Below are 15344 nucleotides of genomic sequence, written 5' to 3'. Positions count from 1 at the left end.
GAGCCCCGAGCGCAATGGCAACCCGCGGAAATGATCGGGCACGAGGGTGGCGCATGACGGAACGAACGTTGATCGAAAATTGATGCACGCAAAAAGAAACGGATATTTTGAAGCCAGAACAGAGCGGAAATCTTGAGACGCGAGAACAGAACGGAGATCTCGAAACGCACAGTAGCACAGACTCTCGCTTGCGTCGTTGATGAGGACAAGTTCTTAAACCCGCGAGGACAGCGTACTCCACTCGCAACCAGCTCGCTCCCAATATCACGGGAGGCCGGTTTTGACTCTATTCTCGTGAATCACGCCCGCACTTTCTCGTCAGAACATAGGAACTTTATTGCGCGAGAAATAGTCTCGTTGCCGATTAGACCGATAGGTCTGAACCGAAGGTCCGTCAAGCTTGAACTGAGCTCGCAGGATCGTCGCACAACATACGCGAATTTTCGAGTTTGGAAGCGGCGCGGGTATGCGGAAGCATGGCCCGCGCGTGATACCATTGTCAGAGACGCGTGTATGCGTGATCGACTACACGCTGTAGTCGTTCGTCAATATCTAAATATAAGGAACCTGAATTCATGAGTAACGGCGAATCCGGAACAAAATCCAAATATATGAAGATCATTGTAAATAAATTATGACATTTTTTATAACAACAAATTGTAAAATGTTACATCCCGTTTTCACATGTAATTAGCCATAATTCATCTTACGAAGAAGATTACATCGTAGATAGAAATATAAATTTGTGGAATTTTTCATCTCTATATCTTTAGAAGGTCTAAACTGAACATTCTGATCCTTTAGTCGACGATTAGAAGAGAAACGTTACGCTCTAATGAATTAAATATTCCAGTGATAGAGTATGATTATTGGCAGCCTGATGATAGAGAAATTATGCAAAGTTTGTTTGACAAGACTGTTAAGATAAAGGATAAATCTGTTCAAACTGCGACTGATATTTTGCATCGATTAGGAAACATCTTCGACGAAAACGCAGAGATTGGTTTAACCGCGATTTTATCCGGTGAACTCGATGAGACAAAAAGGTGACTTGTTATATAAATTTAAAAACTTCAAAGAGATACTTTTCATTTTTCAGCATGTACCTATACTACTTGCACAAAATACATTATTTTAAATTCTTATAAAAGAATGAATAATTATGAAAATTGTCAAACGCCATTATATTTTTGAAAGTAAATGGGATACATTTCTCGTAAGTATATTTGTTATACGTCGAAAATAAGACATTATAAATTTTACACGTTAAAGTTAATTCATGTTACAATACTTCGAAGTACCGCAACAAATCAAGGGTAACAATCATTGCGGTTTATATTGCATGGAATATACATATGCACAATCTAATTGTATATATATAGTGAATAACATCAGTTGCTTATTTAAAATTTACAAACTGTTTTAATTATATATATTTAAACATATATTATATATTATAACTATGTTATTTATCAGGAAAAAATGAAACAAATATGTAGACAAAAGGAAAATGTTATATACAATTTAACAAGACATAAGTAGAAGACAAATCGAGTACGTCGCATATTTAAGAGAACATGAGTGTCATTGATGATAGCGAGATGCTGGATTCTTGCACTCTTAAGTACACGATGACTCGGAAAACCACAAATTCATTATCGTTTTGCGATAGATTACTAGATTTCGATTAGAACATCGAATTTATCTTTAATAAAAAACGATATATTTATAAAATTAATCAAAATTGTCGACTGACAAGTGTTATGGTTATGGGTATGGGTGCTTATACTGTTATATACGCATATAATTTTTATTATTTTAAATTATTATTAAAAAAGAAATGCTTTCTTTCATGTATTTCTTTCAAATCATAATAGAATCTTTCAAAAATCGAAATTTTGATCCGAAAATCTTGTTATTCTCACTTATTACTGGCAGGATAATATTAAACTAGATGTCAATCATTTATCGTTATGTTGATACTCATTAGATCCACGCTAGAGATCCAGACGCAAAATATGATCTATCGTTTTGTTCAAACAAAGAACGTTTACATCTACAAATCCAGATGTCTTATTTCGAAAGCCTTTCGAAATTTTAATATCGGGAATTTAACAATAAATGTTTTTTTATTTTATATTTTCTTATTAATACAATATCAAAGCGTATAAAATATATTGCAAGAGTGAAAGTGCGAAATGGCACTTTGAAATAGCGAAAAATGCATTGAGCAGTGATAGAAGCAACGCGAGCACGCGCGCGCGCACACAAAACTCTTATTAAACTATAAAAATCTCGAATCGTTATTTGACTTTTGTTTCGCCGTATTGTTTGGAATCTATATTTATCAGTAGGACTCTATAAGATAAAACAAGTAATTTTGTGAGAAATAGAGTACAAACAATACGACAAATATAAAATGTTTCTATTTTACTTACATTGTAACATTTTTGTTGTACCTAAATTAATATATACGTATATAAAAATATTTATATGTCATATAATTAATAATTTCTATACAGAGCATATTTATTTTCTTTCTCACTATTGTTGATTTTATGTAAAAGTAATAATGCATCAATTTTCTTACATTAATAATACTTGGAATACTTAAATGCTCTATATTCGAAAACCAGACTTATCATAAGATATATATATGTATATCTATTCTTCTTGCATTAAATCTGAGAATATCATATCTATATGCCTGATGTGGAATTTAACGAAATTTTGAAACATAAATAATAGCAAGTATATTAATAATTTTTATGCAACACGTGCATGGAAAGTGCCCCATTACGCACGCTACGCGTGCGTGATAAACCACTTTCCAGGCACTTGCAACATAAAATAAGGAGTGTAGGTGCGCAACTAAGTTTCCGGGTTTTTTTTATCAATAAATACAAAAAATGGTTTATTCAAAGTATCGTCCCTCGCTAGCTATACATTTTCGCCATCTCTCTGGCAATACATGAATACCGCGACGATAAAACGACGCGTCTTTGGACCGAAACCATTTATCCAACCAATTTTGCACTTCTTCGAAATTGGTCAAGTGTAGCCCAGCCAAGCCATGCGCCATCGACCGGAACAAGTGCTAATCGGAAGGCGCCAGGTCTGGCGAATACGGCGGGTGCGGTAGCAGATCCCATTTCAGCGTTTTGATGGTGTCCTGGACGCAAATGCTGTTTATGTGGCACAAAACTCGACATCTCCGTTGTTAGAAAAAATATTTTTGCGTTGCGATATGTGTTGGTATAACGACTGGTTATTGTTAACAGATGTCCAAGCTATAACTTCAGACAACTTCAAACATGTAAGTCGAGTACATGTGTTACTGGTGCCATTTATGTGTGAAACCCGGAAACTTAGTTGCGCACCTAATAAGTCGTGTGTAAAGATGAAAATTCCCGGGTGCGGTTACCGCACTCGCCTTTTCATCTTACGACACTTGTTACACAAATAACTATTTATTCGACTAAACTGGCTATCTTTATTTGATATAATTGTCATGATTTTTTTACCATTGATTTTGGTCCTCTTTTCAAATATGAATCTATAAACCATAAGTTCAAGTCTATTAATAATTAAAACAATCAAAATTTTTGTTATATATCTTGTACATCGGTGTAATATTCTCAAACCTAATGTGAACAGATAATAAATATACTTATACTTTCTTTATTTTAAAGTCTTATTGGACTATAATGGATATTTTCCAAGTATAATAAATGTAATACTACGTTATTTTTAAAAATTATCTAATTGATGAGTCAAATTAATAAATTATTATATACCAATAAGATATTATAATAGTCTGTCCCTATTTATTATGTAATAGGGGAAAAGACATTATTCTTGTCTTTGTCATTGTCAGTTAATCTCGGCGGCAATTTCTTTTGTCGTATATTACTGTGCCACATTCCATAGAAGAAATATACTCCCAAGCCTGCAATAATACGTAAGATAATCTAAGATATATATCGATGTAATTATATAAACGCATATATTTATGTATCTTCTCATAGTGCACTCACCAATTGCCATCCACACAGAGAATCGTATCCATGTGTTTGCATCCAACGTAAACATAAGATAAATGTTAATAAGAATACTGAATCCTGGCAAGAATGGCACTAGCGGTACCTAATGTAAACAATATTTCAAAATTACTTAATGATTATCACTATCTACTTCTCTAACACACTATTCTCTAACACGCACTATTTAGCTAGTATAATTATAAATACCAACTAAAACAATTTAAAAATATTAATTGATAATAAAATTAATTAAAATTGAAGAATTTGAGATAAGATATTTAACATAATAATAAATAGTATTTAATAATAACAGAAATGAACAAATGATATAAACATCCTCGTGCATATTAATGTCGTTAATTAAAAATTAACAAGACAATATTAACAAAAAAATTACAACGATTACATACCGAGAATGAGAGCTTCTTGTCGGAGACTGGTTGGAAATAAATAAAACTGAGAGTGAATACGAGTGCAACGACTAAAATTGCAAGTGGCACTACGAAAAGTACTCTTCCCTCGCCGATCTCTGTTATATACCTTGATAACAAAATGGCCGTACAGATGCAAAAGATGACTGCAAAAGAATTTGATAATATATGAGACATCTCGAAAAGGCCTATGTTCGTGAAAATAATGACGGGTCTTACCGTAGCAGCATACGAGGGCGGTAACGATCTGCGCTGTAAGTTTCGTAGAGTGATTTAATTTGTTCGCGCTTACTAGTTGTTTTACGGTAAATATGAAAGTCCGTGGATTACGATCGCCTTTCTTCTCGTACGCTTCACTTTCTTCGTATCTACAAAAGATAAAGATGTATCTATTATATTATTTATTAAGCTGTTTAATTTGTTTTAATCTCAATCCAACTAATATTTTTAAAAATCAATTAAACTATAACGATACTTAAACAAAATTAGTTAAATTATAAATTCAAATCTCCTTTACCGTAGGATAAGTACACAAGCTGCAACAATTGAGTATGTAAGCAGCGTACAGATACTCATCATGTTAACCAGTGGTTCAAGTTCAAATATCGTAGCTAGAGCGCCTGTAATACGTCATAAAGTAATTCTATAATTAAGTAATTATACATATAATTAAGCAATTAGTAATTGTTTTGTTAATTACAAACCTGTAAGTAGCCCAGCAGAAAGCGTGCCCATGATCGGAGTATGGAATCGCGAGTTTATGTTACCCATCCATTTGAAGACCAGTCCGTCTGAAGCCATGGCATAAATCACTCGCGGCAATGGAAACATCGAACCTAATAGACTGTAGTAATTGGTCAGTAAAGAAAAATAATGTTTGTCCCTATTTCAATAAAAGATCCTTTAATAAGATATAGATTAACTGTTATTTAATGAATTAATTCCTTGTAAATCAGGTTCTAATCAATTTTGTTTATCTATTGAGTAAATTTTTGGAAAGAGTAACTCTTTTTATCTTTAAATATCAATTGTGGTCTAAAAATTTTTACTAGGACTCGATCGAGTTACAAGGATTTAAAATAGAAAAGTGCGTAGGAGCCTCCTAGGTTAATGATTTATCATAAAATTTTCGAAATATGTTTGTAAATTAAGTCAAATTTTGTTGAAATCATTACATTTGCAAACTAATGAAAAGCAAAGTACACTTGCTCCTTATATGTATATCGCATTTGATGGAATAAATATCAAAACAATTTTTCAGGATAGGACTCACGCGCGTGAGTTGAATGCGCATTCAAGATCAATATATATGTGAGAACCATTTGCTTTATTAAAAGAAGAAATTCCATTCTTTCTCTAAAGGATTAACGCGACGAAAAATGAAAAATTACCTGGCGCACAGTCCGCTAATCGCTCCGATTGTCACGAACCACTTGGCCCAATCCCATCCTATCACGGTAAACATATGCGGGAACGGTGCCTTGGCATTTTGTTCGTAGAACGGTAGCACGGTGGTGAGCACCACGGAAACGCCGAAGTACGCAAAGAAGACAATTGTTAGCGACGCGATGATTGCTATAGGGATGGACTTCTGCGGGTTCTTGGCTTCTTCCCCTGTGGTGGCCACGCAATCGAAGCCAATAAATCCATAGAAGCACGTAGCCGCCCCTGTTATTATGCCCGATAACTCGTAAGGCATGAATCCCCCTTGCCCGGACTTGCAGTGCGAGCATACAGAGCAGTCCTTGCAGTCGCCACAAGTAGGTTCCGTTTTCCAGTTATTAATGTCGGCTATAAATCGTTTCAAATTTTACTGCTGTACGTATATGTATATCTAAACTTATGAATTTGTAAATACATATATGTAATAATTCTAATCTTTTATAGGTATCTGTGATATATTAAAATCAATGATATTATTATTATCATAAATTAATAATATAAATAATATAATATACAGCAAAAAAATTTCAAACTGTATTATTAAAAGATATTATAAGATTTGGAAGAGTTTATAAATAATTAGTTAGCAAGTTAACTTATTAACTCGATATTATAGAAGATCAGTTAAAAAGGGCATTTACCTTTGAAGGAACCGGCAATTATGACGAAAAGTACAACAGAAAGATTCACCAGAGTGAATATATTATTCGCCATTGAGGATTCCTTAGCTCCAAAAGCAAGAGCGGCTAGGAAGAGAATTGTATATTGCTTCATCTGTTTTTACTATTATCAAGCAATTGTGTAACGAGCCAATGAATTATTAATACAGAATATATGAGTATTTGTGTTACGAAATTCACCTGTTTTTACTATTATATCAAGCAATTGTGTAACAAACCAATGAATTATTAATCCAGAGTATATATCAGCATTTGTGTTACGAGATACGCGTTTCAATCAGCTTTATCAGAACTATAATAATTTATCCAATAAAACGCGCGAGATTTGATTCGTTGAAAATTAAAAAAAATTCTCTTATCACCTGAGAATATTAGAGTGACGGCGAGTGCAAAAAAATCCGGATATGACGACAGACTGTCAACATTGATAGGCATCACCGATTCGAAGGAGTTTTTCATGCTGTCATTGAAGAGCACGTCGACGTATGTGCTGAGAGCGCGCACCACGCTGGCCGAACCGATCACGTATTCCAGAATCAGGGTCCAACCCATGAGAAACGCCACGAACTCGCCCATTGTCACGTAACTGTAAATATACGCGGATCCGGCGCGGGGCACCCGCGCACCGAATTCGGCATAACAGAGACCTGTGAGAAGAATACCACAAAATTTAGAAATAATACTGCGAAAATACTGCGCTTTCGCAACATTTTTATCGACCAAATGTGTGCGTTTTCTATTCACAAATTTGCAAACTCTTTATCATGTGTGATACTGCGCGGATGAAATGTAAACTAATACCTTGAAATAAATAACACTTTGTTATTTTTAACTACCATGTTTATGAAAATTTATTTAAAAATTTTAACACAAAACAGTGTCAAGAGACGATACTGTCTCGCGCCAAGTGTACGCGCGAGCAACGCGCACAAGCGGCGAGACCTCTCTGATTATTAACTCCATTGGTTTAGTTAAATTAACATTGTTTTAATTAAATTAACATATTGAGTAGGAGCAGTGGCGACCCATCTAAATCGTTAAAAATGACTTAGTATATCAGTTTTCATCAGTTGCTTAAAGTCACAATAAGTAAACTTTCTTTCTCTGCTTCATCATAATTTTATATCATATAATTTTACATACTTTTAATATATAATATAACTATAATTCTTTAAAGAATGTACTAGTTTGACAAAAAGATTTATATTATTATATCTGCCACACAAAATTGAAGGCAAAATCATGATTGACAAATTAGTTTCAAAGCCTATTCTAATAGATAAAAGCATTATAGTTTTTCCTACTTAATATAACGTGAATCGGTATATAAGTTTTACTTCATCTCAATTTATTTTAGCAAAAATGTTAAAGAGATAGACAGATACCACTTGAATAATATGTTTATGATAATCGCATTCCGCGCTTATTAATCATCATTATCATTATAAATCGATACTTATCAGTACGCGAAACGACTAATCATGAATGTTATCTTAAAATTATCGATTAATTGTCGCTGTCTATTTGTTTCCCAGAAATCCTTAAACCACGTATGGTAATGGAATTTTTAGAACGAAAAAAATTTATCTCGGTCGTCGCGCTTCAAAACAACGTCAGCGATTTTCATATCATATTCTGCAAAGCGTGCAGTACTCATGTCGCCGGGATTAAAATCTGCTCAGGCAGCAGCGAGATTAGAGGACTGGAAGATACGGACTACGCATTCATTATTTGATAATATTTAATTTCGGATAGTTTCTTTGAGACACGTTTTTTCACATGAAGCTGCCTAACAGAAGAGTTAAGATTTGTTGAAGATCCAAAATTATGTTTTAATCGAATGTTTCATTATAAAGGAAGGAAATGGACAACGTTCGCCGACTTTTCACGTATCAATGTAAATGCGTACCTGCGAACATCGACGCTATCGCGGCGATAGCAAATGAAATGATCACGGCAGGACCGGCATGGCATTTCGCGACGGATCCTGCCAAAACGTATACACCTACGCCCAGAGTAGAGCCAATTCCTAGAGCTGTGAGATCGAGAGTCGACAAGACCCTCGCCAATATACTTTCTTGAGTGGAATCCACCACTTTTCTGCGACTGAATGCCTCATACACGCTGCGTAATTTCAACTTCATGTTATACAGCTAGAAAAGAACCATACACGTGCGATGAATAATTAATTTGAACATACACACTGTATGAATGAAAATATTTGTAAGTCGGTCAACAGAGAGATTTTGCGGAATTTTATAATTTATATTTTCTAGCAAACAAAACCTCGAAGGAAAGAGTTTTTGACCAAAATTGAAATTATTCAATATCGACACGATAGTGTTTATCAATTATCTTTGTTCATAAAATATAAATTAATTCCGCAAATAAGAAGAATTACTCCTCTCATAATTTATTTATATCGTTCCAGATATGTCTTCTCGCTTAGCATTAATATTTTCTATGAATGTGATTCGTAAAAGCGATTCTCGTAAAAAAAAACGATGTATACATGCGGCCGACACGATTTGTGAAATAGCGGACTTACCACGATGAGTTTTGTCAAAGAAAAATCCATGTTTTTGCAAGTATGAAAACAAGTTAAAGACAAATTTTACGAGCTGTCTCTCGAACAGTCAGAGCGCGACTGTTCGGCAGATAAGAAGGCTTAATTAAAGTGCCTTTATAGAAATCACGTGACGACGGCGCACGGCGCTACTTCTTCGACGCTTCTTGTCATTTAATTGGCCGAATTGTCTCGCTCCTAATAGAAGGGCGTTTCTACAAGTAAACTTCTGTCTATATTTATTACGGTTAATCATCGATACTTCGTTGCAAATGCGAGCATCTATCTGATCTCTCAGTTGGGTTAAATGGTTCCAAGAAGCGAAGTTAAAGTTCTCTAATTTCGTTTTTTGAATCCATTCATATGGCGATTCAATTTTTGCTCGATATTAGATTTCATCATACGATTATAGATTTGGAATCTGCCTGATTGTAATTTAAAAAAATCCAATCACACATACCTATTAGCGTTAAACGCACGAATGTAAGTGTCTTCAGTAGCAAAATTTAATCGAAGCACACAAACATTAAATGATAAACAGAATGAAAGGTAATAAGAGTATAACGCGGTTTTTAGTAAATTATCGTATACATCGATATTTTTTAATTAAAAATAGTATACATAATTGAGGTTGACCGTTTATCCGTCTTTACGCGGTTCTCTTTTACTTATTTCAAAATTATTCTTTGATTATTGTTAATAATTTAATTTTAACGACTATATTATTTCTAATTAAACGATGTGACTTGCGGTCTTTATTTTATTCCAAATGTTTCTCATAAAATGTGACTTATAAAATTTCAAGGCAAATTTTATGTTGAACAGTGTCATCGGTGTCATATATTGTATTCTTTAATTAAAAATAATATACATAATTGAAATAGACGTTTCAGCTTCGCTTTGAGCCATCTTCAGCGATACAATGTAATTAATAAAATCTCGTGCTCTAAAAAATGGAGCACCAGATTGACAGATTCAAAAATTCGATCCTTAATATAGGTAAGCGTTGAAAGAACATATGACGAAAATTGGCCAGAAAGTCCAAGAGCATGAGGATCAAAATTAAAAAAAAAAAAAATTATTCTAAGTATGAAAGTTGGTATGTATATTACGTTTGTCTGGTCACTCATCAAATGTAAAAATTTTAAAATTGAAAATGGAGGATCCAAAATAACGGATTAAAACGTGAATAAAAATTTGAAAAATTATTCAAATTATAGAGGTGGGCATGTGTAAGCTTTTGTGGTCGCTAATTTTGTCCTCAAGTGATGGATTACAAAAACTTACATATACCTATCTACTTTCACGATTAGAATAATTTTTTAAAAGATTTTAACGGACAATTGGAGACGTATGACTGGGGAACACTGCGATGTTTTGACCACTTTTTTCAGGAAAACCTTTCCTGCTTGAAACTTGTGGCATTTTTAATACAAAGTATAAGTCTTAAGCTTCATTTTGAGCTGTCACTCCTTTCTGTAGCACGTCCCCATCGAAAGATATATTAGGTGCGCAACTAAGTTTCCGGGTTTCACACATAAATGGCACCAATAACACATGTACTCGACTTACATGTTTGAAGTTGTCTGAAGTTATAGCTTGGACATCTGTTAACAATAACCAGTCGTTATACCAACACATATCGCAACGCAAAAATATTTTTTCTAACAACGGAGATGTCGAGTTTTGTGCCAAATAAACAGCATTTGCGTCCAGGACACCATCAAAACGCTGAAATGGGATCTGCTACCGCACCCGCCGTATTCGCCAGACCTGGCGCCTTCCGATTAGCACTTGTTCCGGTCGATGGCGCATGGCTTGGCTGGGCTACACTTGACCAATTTCGAAGAAGTGCAAAATTGGTTGGATAAATGGTTTCGGTCCAAAGACGCGTCGTTTTATCGTCGCGGTATTCATGTATTGCCAGAGAGATGGCGAAAATGTATAGCTAGCGAGGGACGATACTTTGAATAAACCATTTTTTGTATTTATTGATAAAAAAAACCCGGAAACTTAGTTGCGCACCTAGTATAACTCACACAAAAAAGTATCAAAAATGCCTATTTTATCACGGAAAAAAAAGATTAGCTACTATATTTGATAGAGATTTTCTTAAAAACTTGACGTGATACGCCATTTTTTTGCGGTCCAATTCGTAATCAACGCTAAAAGGTCTACCAGATATGACTTGCTAGAATTTAAGTCAAGAAAAAAAATCTCATTTTGTTGACCAGTGCAATTTGCGCATCGCGTTGCGCTCTTATTGTCCCTCATTCTGTTTATCACGTGTAGTTCTATGATTCAGTCTTTTAATAAATTTATTTTCGCGAAGCATGTATCTCTTTCCATCTATTAACTCTCTCCCACTAGGCTGTCGCTATACAGAACAGACGCAAGTGTATATTTAAAAAAGAAAAATCACAGAAAAGTAACATTTAACATCATTGCTACGCATTCATAATAAAAATGATTTTTGCTTCGCCAACAGGCGTCTATACACTATCATTCACGTCTATACACAGTACGTATTAATTGCACATAGTGGTCATTCGTAATACGTCGCAATAAGTCTCGAGGGATAGCTACTGTAATAACCGTTCGACAACACAGAGATAGGTCCGCAGAAGATCATTGTAGCGGCCATCAATAGCAAAATATCTGATAAGAAAAGTAGTATATACTACGTGTGTAACAAGTGACGAGTTCTCACTTTCTCCTCAACGTTTTCATATTATTACATGATTATTTTTATCATTACAGATAAGTATTTGCGCTAAACGTAAGAACAGATATATTTGTTACATATTTCATATATGTTTTCTTTCTCTTGCATAATCTTTCTTTATATAAATAGGAAAAATAATAAAAAGAATAATTAAAAAATAATTAGAAAAATAACTTTTGCATTATTTTTTTTCTTTTTTCTTTTTACATATAGTAAAGATCGATTCTCACTATCGATCAAGTCATGGGCCGGTCAAAAATCGTTGCCATTAAATTCAATTTATTCAATTCTTTTTCGAGTTTGCATTCACACTGCCGGTCACGGTCAAGTTAAGCGACGGTCACTTGACCGCGATCATTCTTCGGAAGATATTTAGATGGTCAACAGACGCTCAACCATGAAAGTGAGCTCCTATTTCTCGTCTAAAATAGACGAAAAACTAAGTGAATATATGTATAAGTACTAACGAAGTACAATTAATTCATCGTCTCCAGAATTCTTCTTCTCTTTTTTGTTTTTTTAACGTTTCAATAATGTCTTTTTTTTGTCACATTTCCATGCTGCGTTCTTTGTCATCCAAAATTAATGCAATTTTAATACACTTGTGGGGAGCATTTTTAAACAAAGTACTGATATGGATAGCACAAAATTGACCGATAGAAGATCGTCATATACTATATGATAATTCACTCCGCGTAAACGAGTTCACGAGCGTATCACGTTGATTTAGTAAATCCAATAAATTATTAATACAAAACAAGAGATTATACTTGAGAGACGTCGTTGTTCGGTTGAATCGTGTATTCGAATGCAAAAATGGCAAGCGAATACACAATGTTATTTCAAATAGCACAATTTCATTCCTTACTAGGAAACATTTAACTCTGATAACACTTATGATAAACACGACGTGTACCTACCTCAGTAACTTTATCAGCTATACGCACGAACGTTTCAGCGCAACTACTGTGCAATCGCACCTGAACGATGCGTCAGTTATACTGCACGCGGTCTTGGAATTGTTTTCACGAATACAACTATTTTCTTTATTCTGCTTATCTCCGGGCAAGATATCGGTTATCCTCTACACATATGATAATATGGATCATAAAGAAGATACGTCGATAAATCCCTAAGCCCGGAGTTCAGTGTTGCTTCAGCAAGCTTGGAGAAAATGGTTACACGAATGATAACGAATGTAGAATTTGAGTACCAAGTTTCTATTTTCGCAAATATTTATTTTCAATTTCCAAATTGAAATTCAATTGTTAGTTGTAAATATAGTTTTATTGCAAAATGGACGGACTATACGTCATACGTATATGTAACAAATAAAAATATTTAAAAAATTTATAAATCATATAATACATACATACATATATATATAGCGAATAGAACATTGTTCTAAGTGGACGGATGTATGTCATATAATACAATTGTGTATATATATATATATATATATAAATAGCATAAATTTAAACTTGCGATAAACATTTCTGGAATGATTAACGATAATAAGAGCGTATACGTTCTCGCCTGAGTATCTATATATATAAACTTTTATATCTACGTTACAATTATCATAAAACCACTAGTGCAAATATAACATTCTGAGACATCTCAAATGTCCGAGATATGTCAGAAATTGTATGAAAAAAAATGTCACGGAATTTTTACGATAATAGATTAATTTGAACACAATACATTCATACATTTGCAAAAAGCATGTATAAGTATAAAATTATCTTGCATATATGACTGTAAAACCTATCTTGCGTGTGTAACTTTAATATTATCTTGCGTTATTACGCTAAAATAAGATCTTTACATATTCAGTCTGCAGTGATGAGATTCATCAATTGATTCGGCAGCTAAAACATCGGCCAATTGTCTCTGCAGAACCACTGTCATTGAAACCTCGATGCGCTCAACAAGGACATCAAGACTGTTATGGCAAATATTCCACTATGTATTTTCCTCTCGTTTCCACCGGACTGAAATAAACAATGAAATACGTATTCACTTATCGCATCTTTTCAAATTATTATTCAAAGAACTTGTACTTACAATAACATAGTAGTTACACCTATCGCCTTGGCAGCAAGAGGAACACTTCCAGTCCTGATACCAGATATGAGTACAATCGGGCATATTACCGCGCTGCAGCCTCTCACATTCCCTTTTAGTGGCACATTTCTTAGAGACGTAAAATTGTTTCTTGGCACCCTGGGACCAGTACGGTGTACCTATAATCACCAGGTTCATTATCCCTATGGTAATACTGTTACATACTGATATCTGATTTTACGTATATGGCTTATCACTGAGATACATCTAATCGAATAAATATAATTCTTTAACTGGGTTATCTCTTTTCAGTAAAATTTTAATTTTCACACTTGAAAACAAAATCCTCAGGGTCTCTCCCATTGCTGTCGTGAGAGATATCGATATCAAGACGGTCTGATTATGTCATTAAATACGTCCTTATCGTCTTTAATAAAGAGCGATTAAATGATGGTTGTTGACTTAAATTAGAAAACTGATAAACGGAGCGCGCTCGGAGCGCACGCGACGGCATGCACATAACCTCAAAGAACTAAAAAACGTATGAATGAACGAGTGCGCTGACTTACTGCCCCATTTGATTTCCGTGAGGCAAATATCCTGTCCCTGTTCGCAGGTTTTGATGGTGTTCAGACATTTATCGCGGTTGCCCTCCTGATCCGTGCAAACGTAACACTCCAGGGCGTGGCCTACGGGCAAAGATATCGGGTTAGGAGAAATGAAGGGTGGGCGAATCCCGGAATTTCGATCACTTACCGAGAGACGCGCAGGAGATAATGATTAGCGTGAGGTGCCACTTTGTAAAATTCGACATCTCAAAAGAGATAGCGCGATAGCACGGTTTATCGCGGGATGATGATGATCGAGAGCTTATTAGCTTTAAACGCTTTAAAGCCGCAATTTCATGCAGCGAAGGAAAGCCAGCATTTTACCCCCTCTCCGTCAATTTTCGACAAAATGGCTGTTTGATTGGTCGCGACGGATGACGCGAGACGCGACGCGTGACGCGCTCAGTGGAAACTCAGCCTTATGGCGAAGGTACGCGGCACGCTCAAAGTTCGACACAGTCCACCAACTTATAGCGAAACGACACCGACAGTGCCACACACACAGAATACATTTTTAATATCTAAAAATTATAAAAATTTTTAAAAATTATAGCTGAAGGAAATAAAGAACATTTGATAGTACCAGAAAGTTATACACAAACGAAGTTAGTATTATATATATTATATAATAACAAGTATACTCTTGTACTTAAAATTTTACAAGAATATTATTGCTATCATTCCTGTATCGCTATACATATATGGATTATGTGTGCATATGGAAACGCATATTTCCCATACAGCACAGATTGTTGCAGAAAGCTTCCAGAAAGGTTTGAAA

General features: G+C 34.6%; 1 protein-coding gene across 4 annotated transcripts; it reads right to left on the bottom strand.

The window, feature by feature from the left end:
* Positions 1-1169: 1169 nt before the first annotated feature.
* On the bottom strand, positions 1170-14882 carry LOC139810404 (cationic amino acid transporter 2). 4 transcript variants are annotated; one of them, XM_071773933.1, is made up of 13 exons: positions 14712-14882; positions 14525-14644; positions 13956-14134; positions 8507-8750; positions 6960-7244; positions 6559-6663; positions 5866-6265; positions 5179-5318; positions 4992-5094; positions 4694-4842; positions 4454-4620; positions 4038-4146; positions 1170-3949 (listed from the first exon to the last, which is right to left on the bottom strand). In XM_071773933.1, exons 1-13 carry the CDS (start codon positions 14767-14769, stop codon positions 3831-3833), a joined length of 2178 nt encoding a protein of 725 aa, XP_071630034.1. In that variant the 5' UTR covers positions 14770-14882; the 3' UTR covers positions 1170-3830. The 4 variants fall into 4 exon arrangements, with proteins under 4 accessions (XP_071630034.1, XP_071630033.1, XP_071630032.1 ...); XM_071773932.1 differs by lacking the exons at positions 13956-14134; positions 14525-14644; positions 14712-14882 and adding an exon at positions 13717-13854; XM_071773931.1 differs by lacking the exons at positions 13956-14134; positions 14525-14644; positions 14712-14882 and adding an exon at positions 12809-13800.
* Positions 14883-15344: the final 462 nt, after the last annotated feature.

Source organism: Temnothorax longispinosus, chromosome 3 (genome assembly GCF_030848805.1).
Source record: "Temnothorax longispinosus isolate EJ_2023e chromosome 3, Tlon_JGU_v1, whole genome shotgun sequence".
In the NCBI taxonomy this organism is placed as follows: domain Eukaryota; kingdom Metazoa; phylum Arthropoda; class Insecta; order Hymenoptera; family Formicidae; genus Temnothorax; species Temnothorax longispinosus.
Note: the sequence above shows the minus strand (reverse complement) of the source record. Positions and strands in the feature narration are given on the sequence as shown.

Bases quoted from the DNA above. Each gene is read 5' to 3' on its own strand.
- LOC139810404 (XM_071773933.1), bottom strand. From the start codon at position 14,769: ATGTCGAATTTTACAAAGTGGCACCTCACGCTAATCATTATCTCCTGC. The intron at 6,664-6,959 runs GTGATAAGAGAA...TTCTCTTCCTAG, and splicing joins CGTCACTCTAATATTCTCAG to CCGCTCTTGCTTTTGGAGCT. The intron at 4,147-4,453 runs GTATGTAATCGT...TGTTTACATTAG, and splicing joins ACAAGAAGCTCTCATTCTCG to GTACCGCTAGTGCCATTCTT.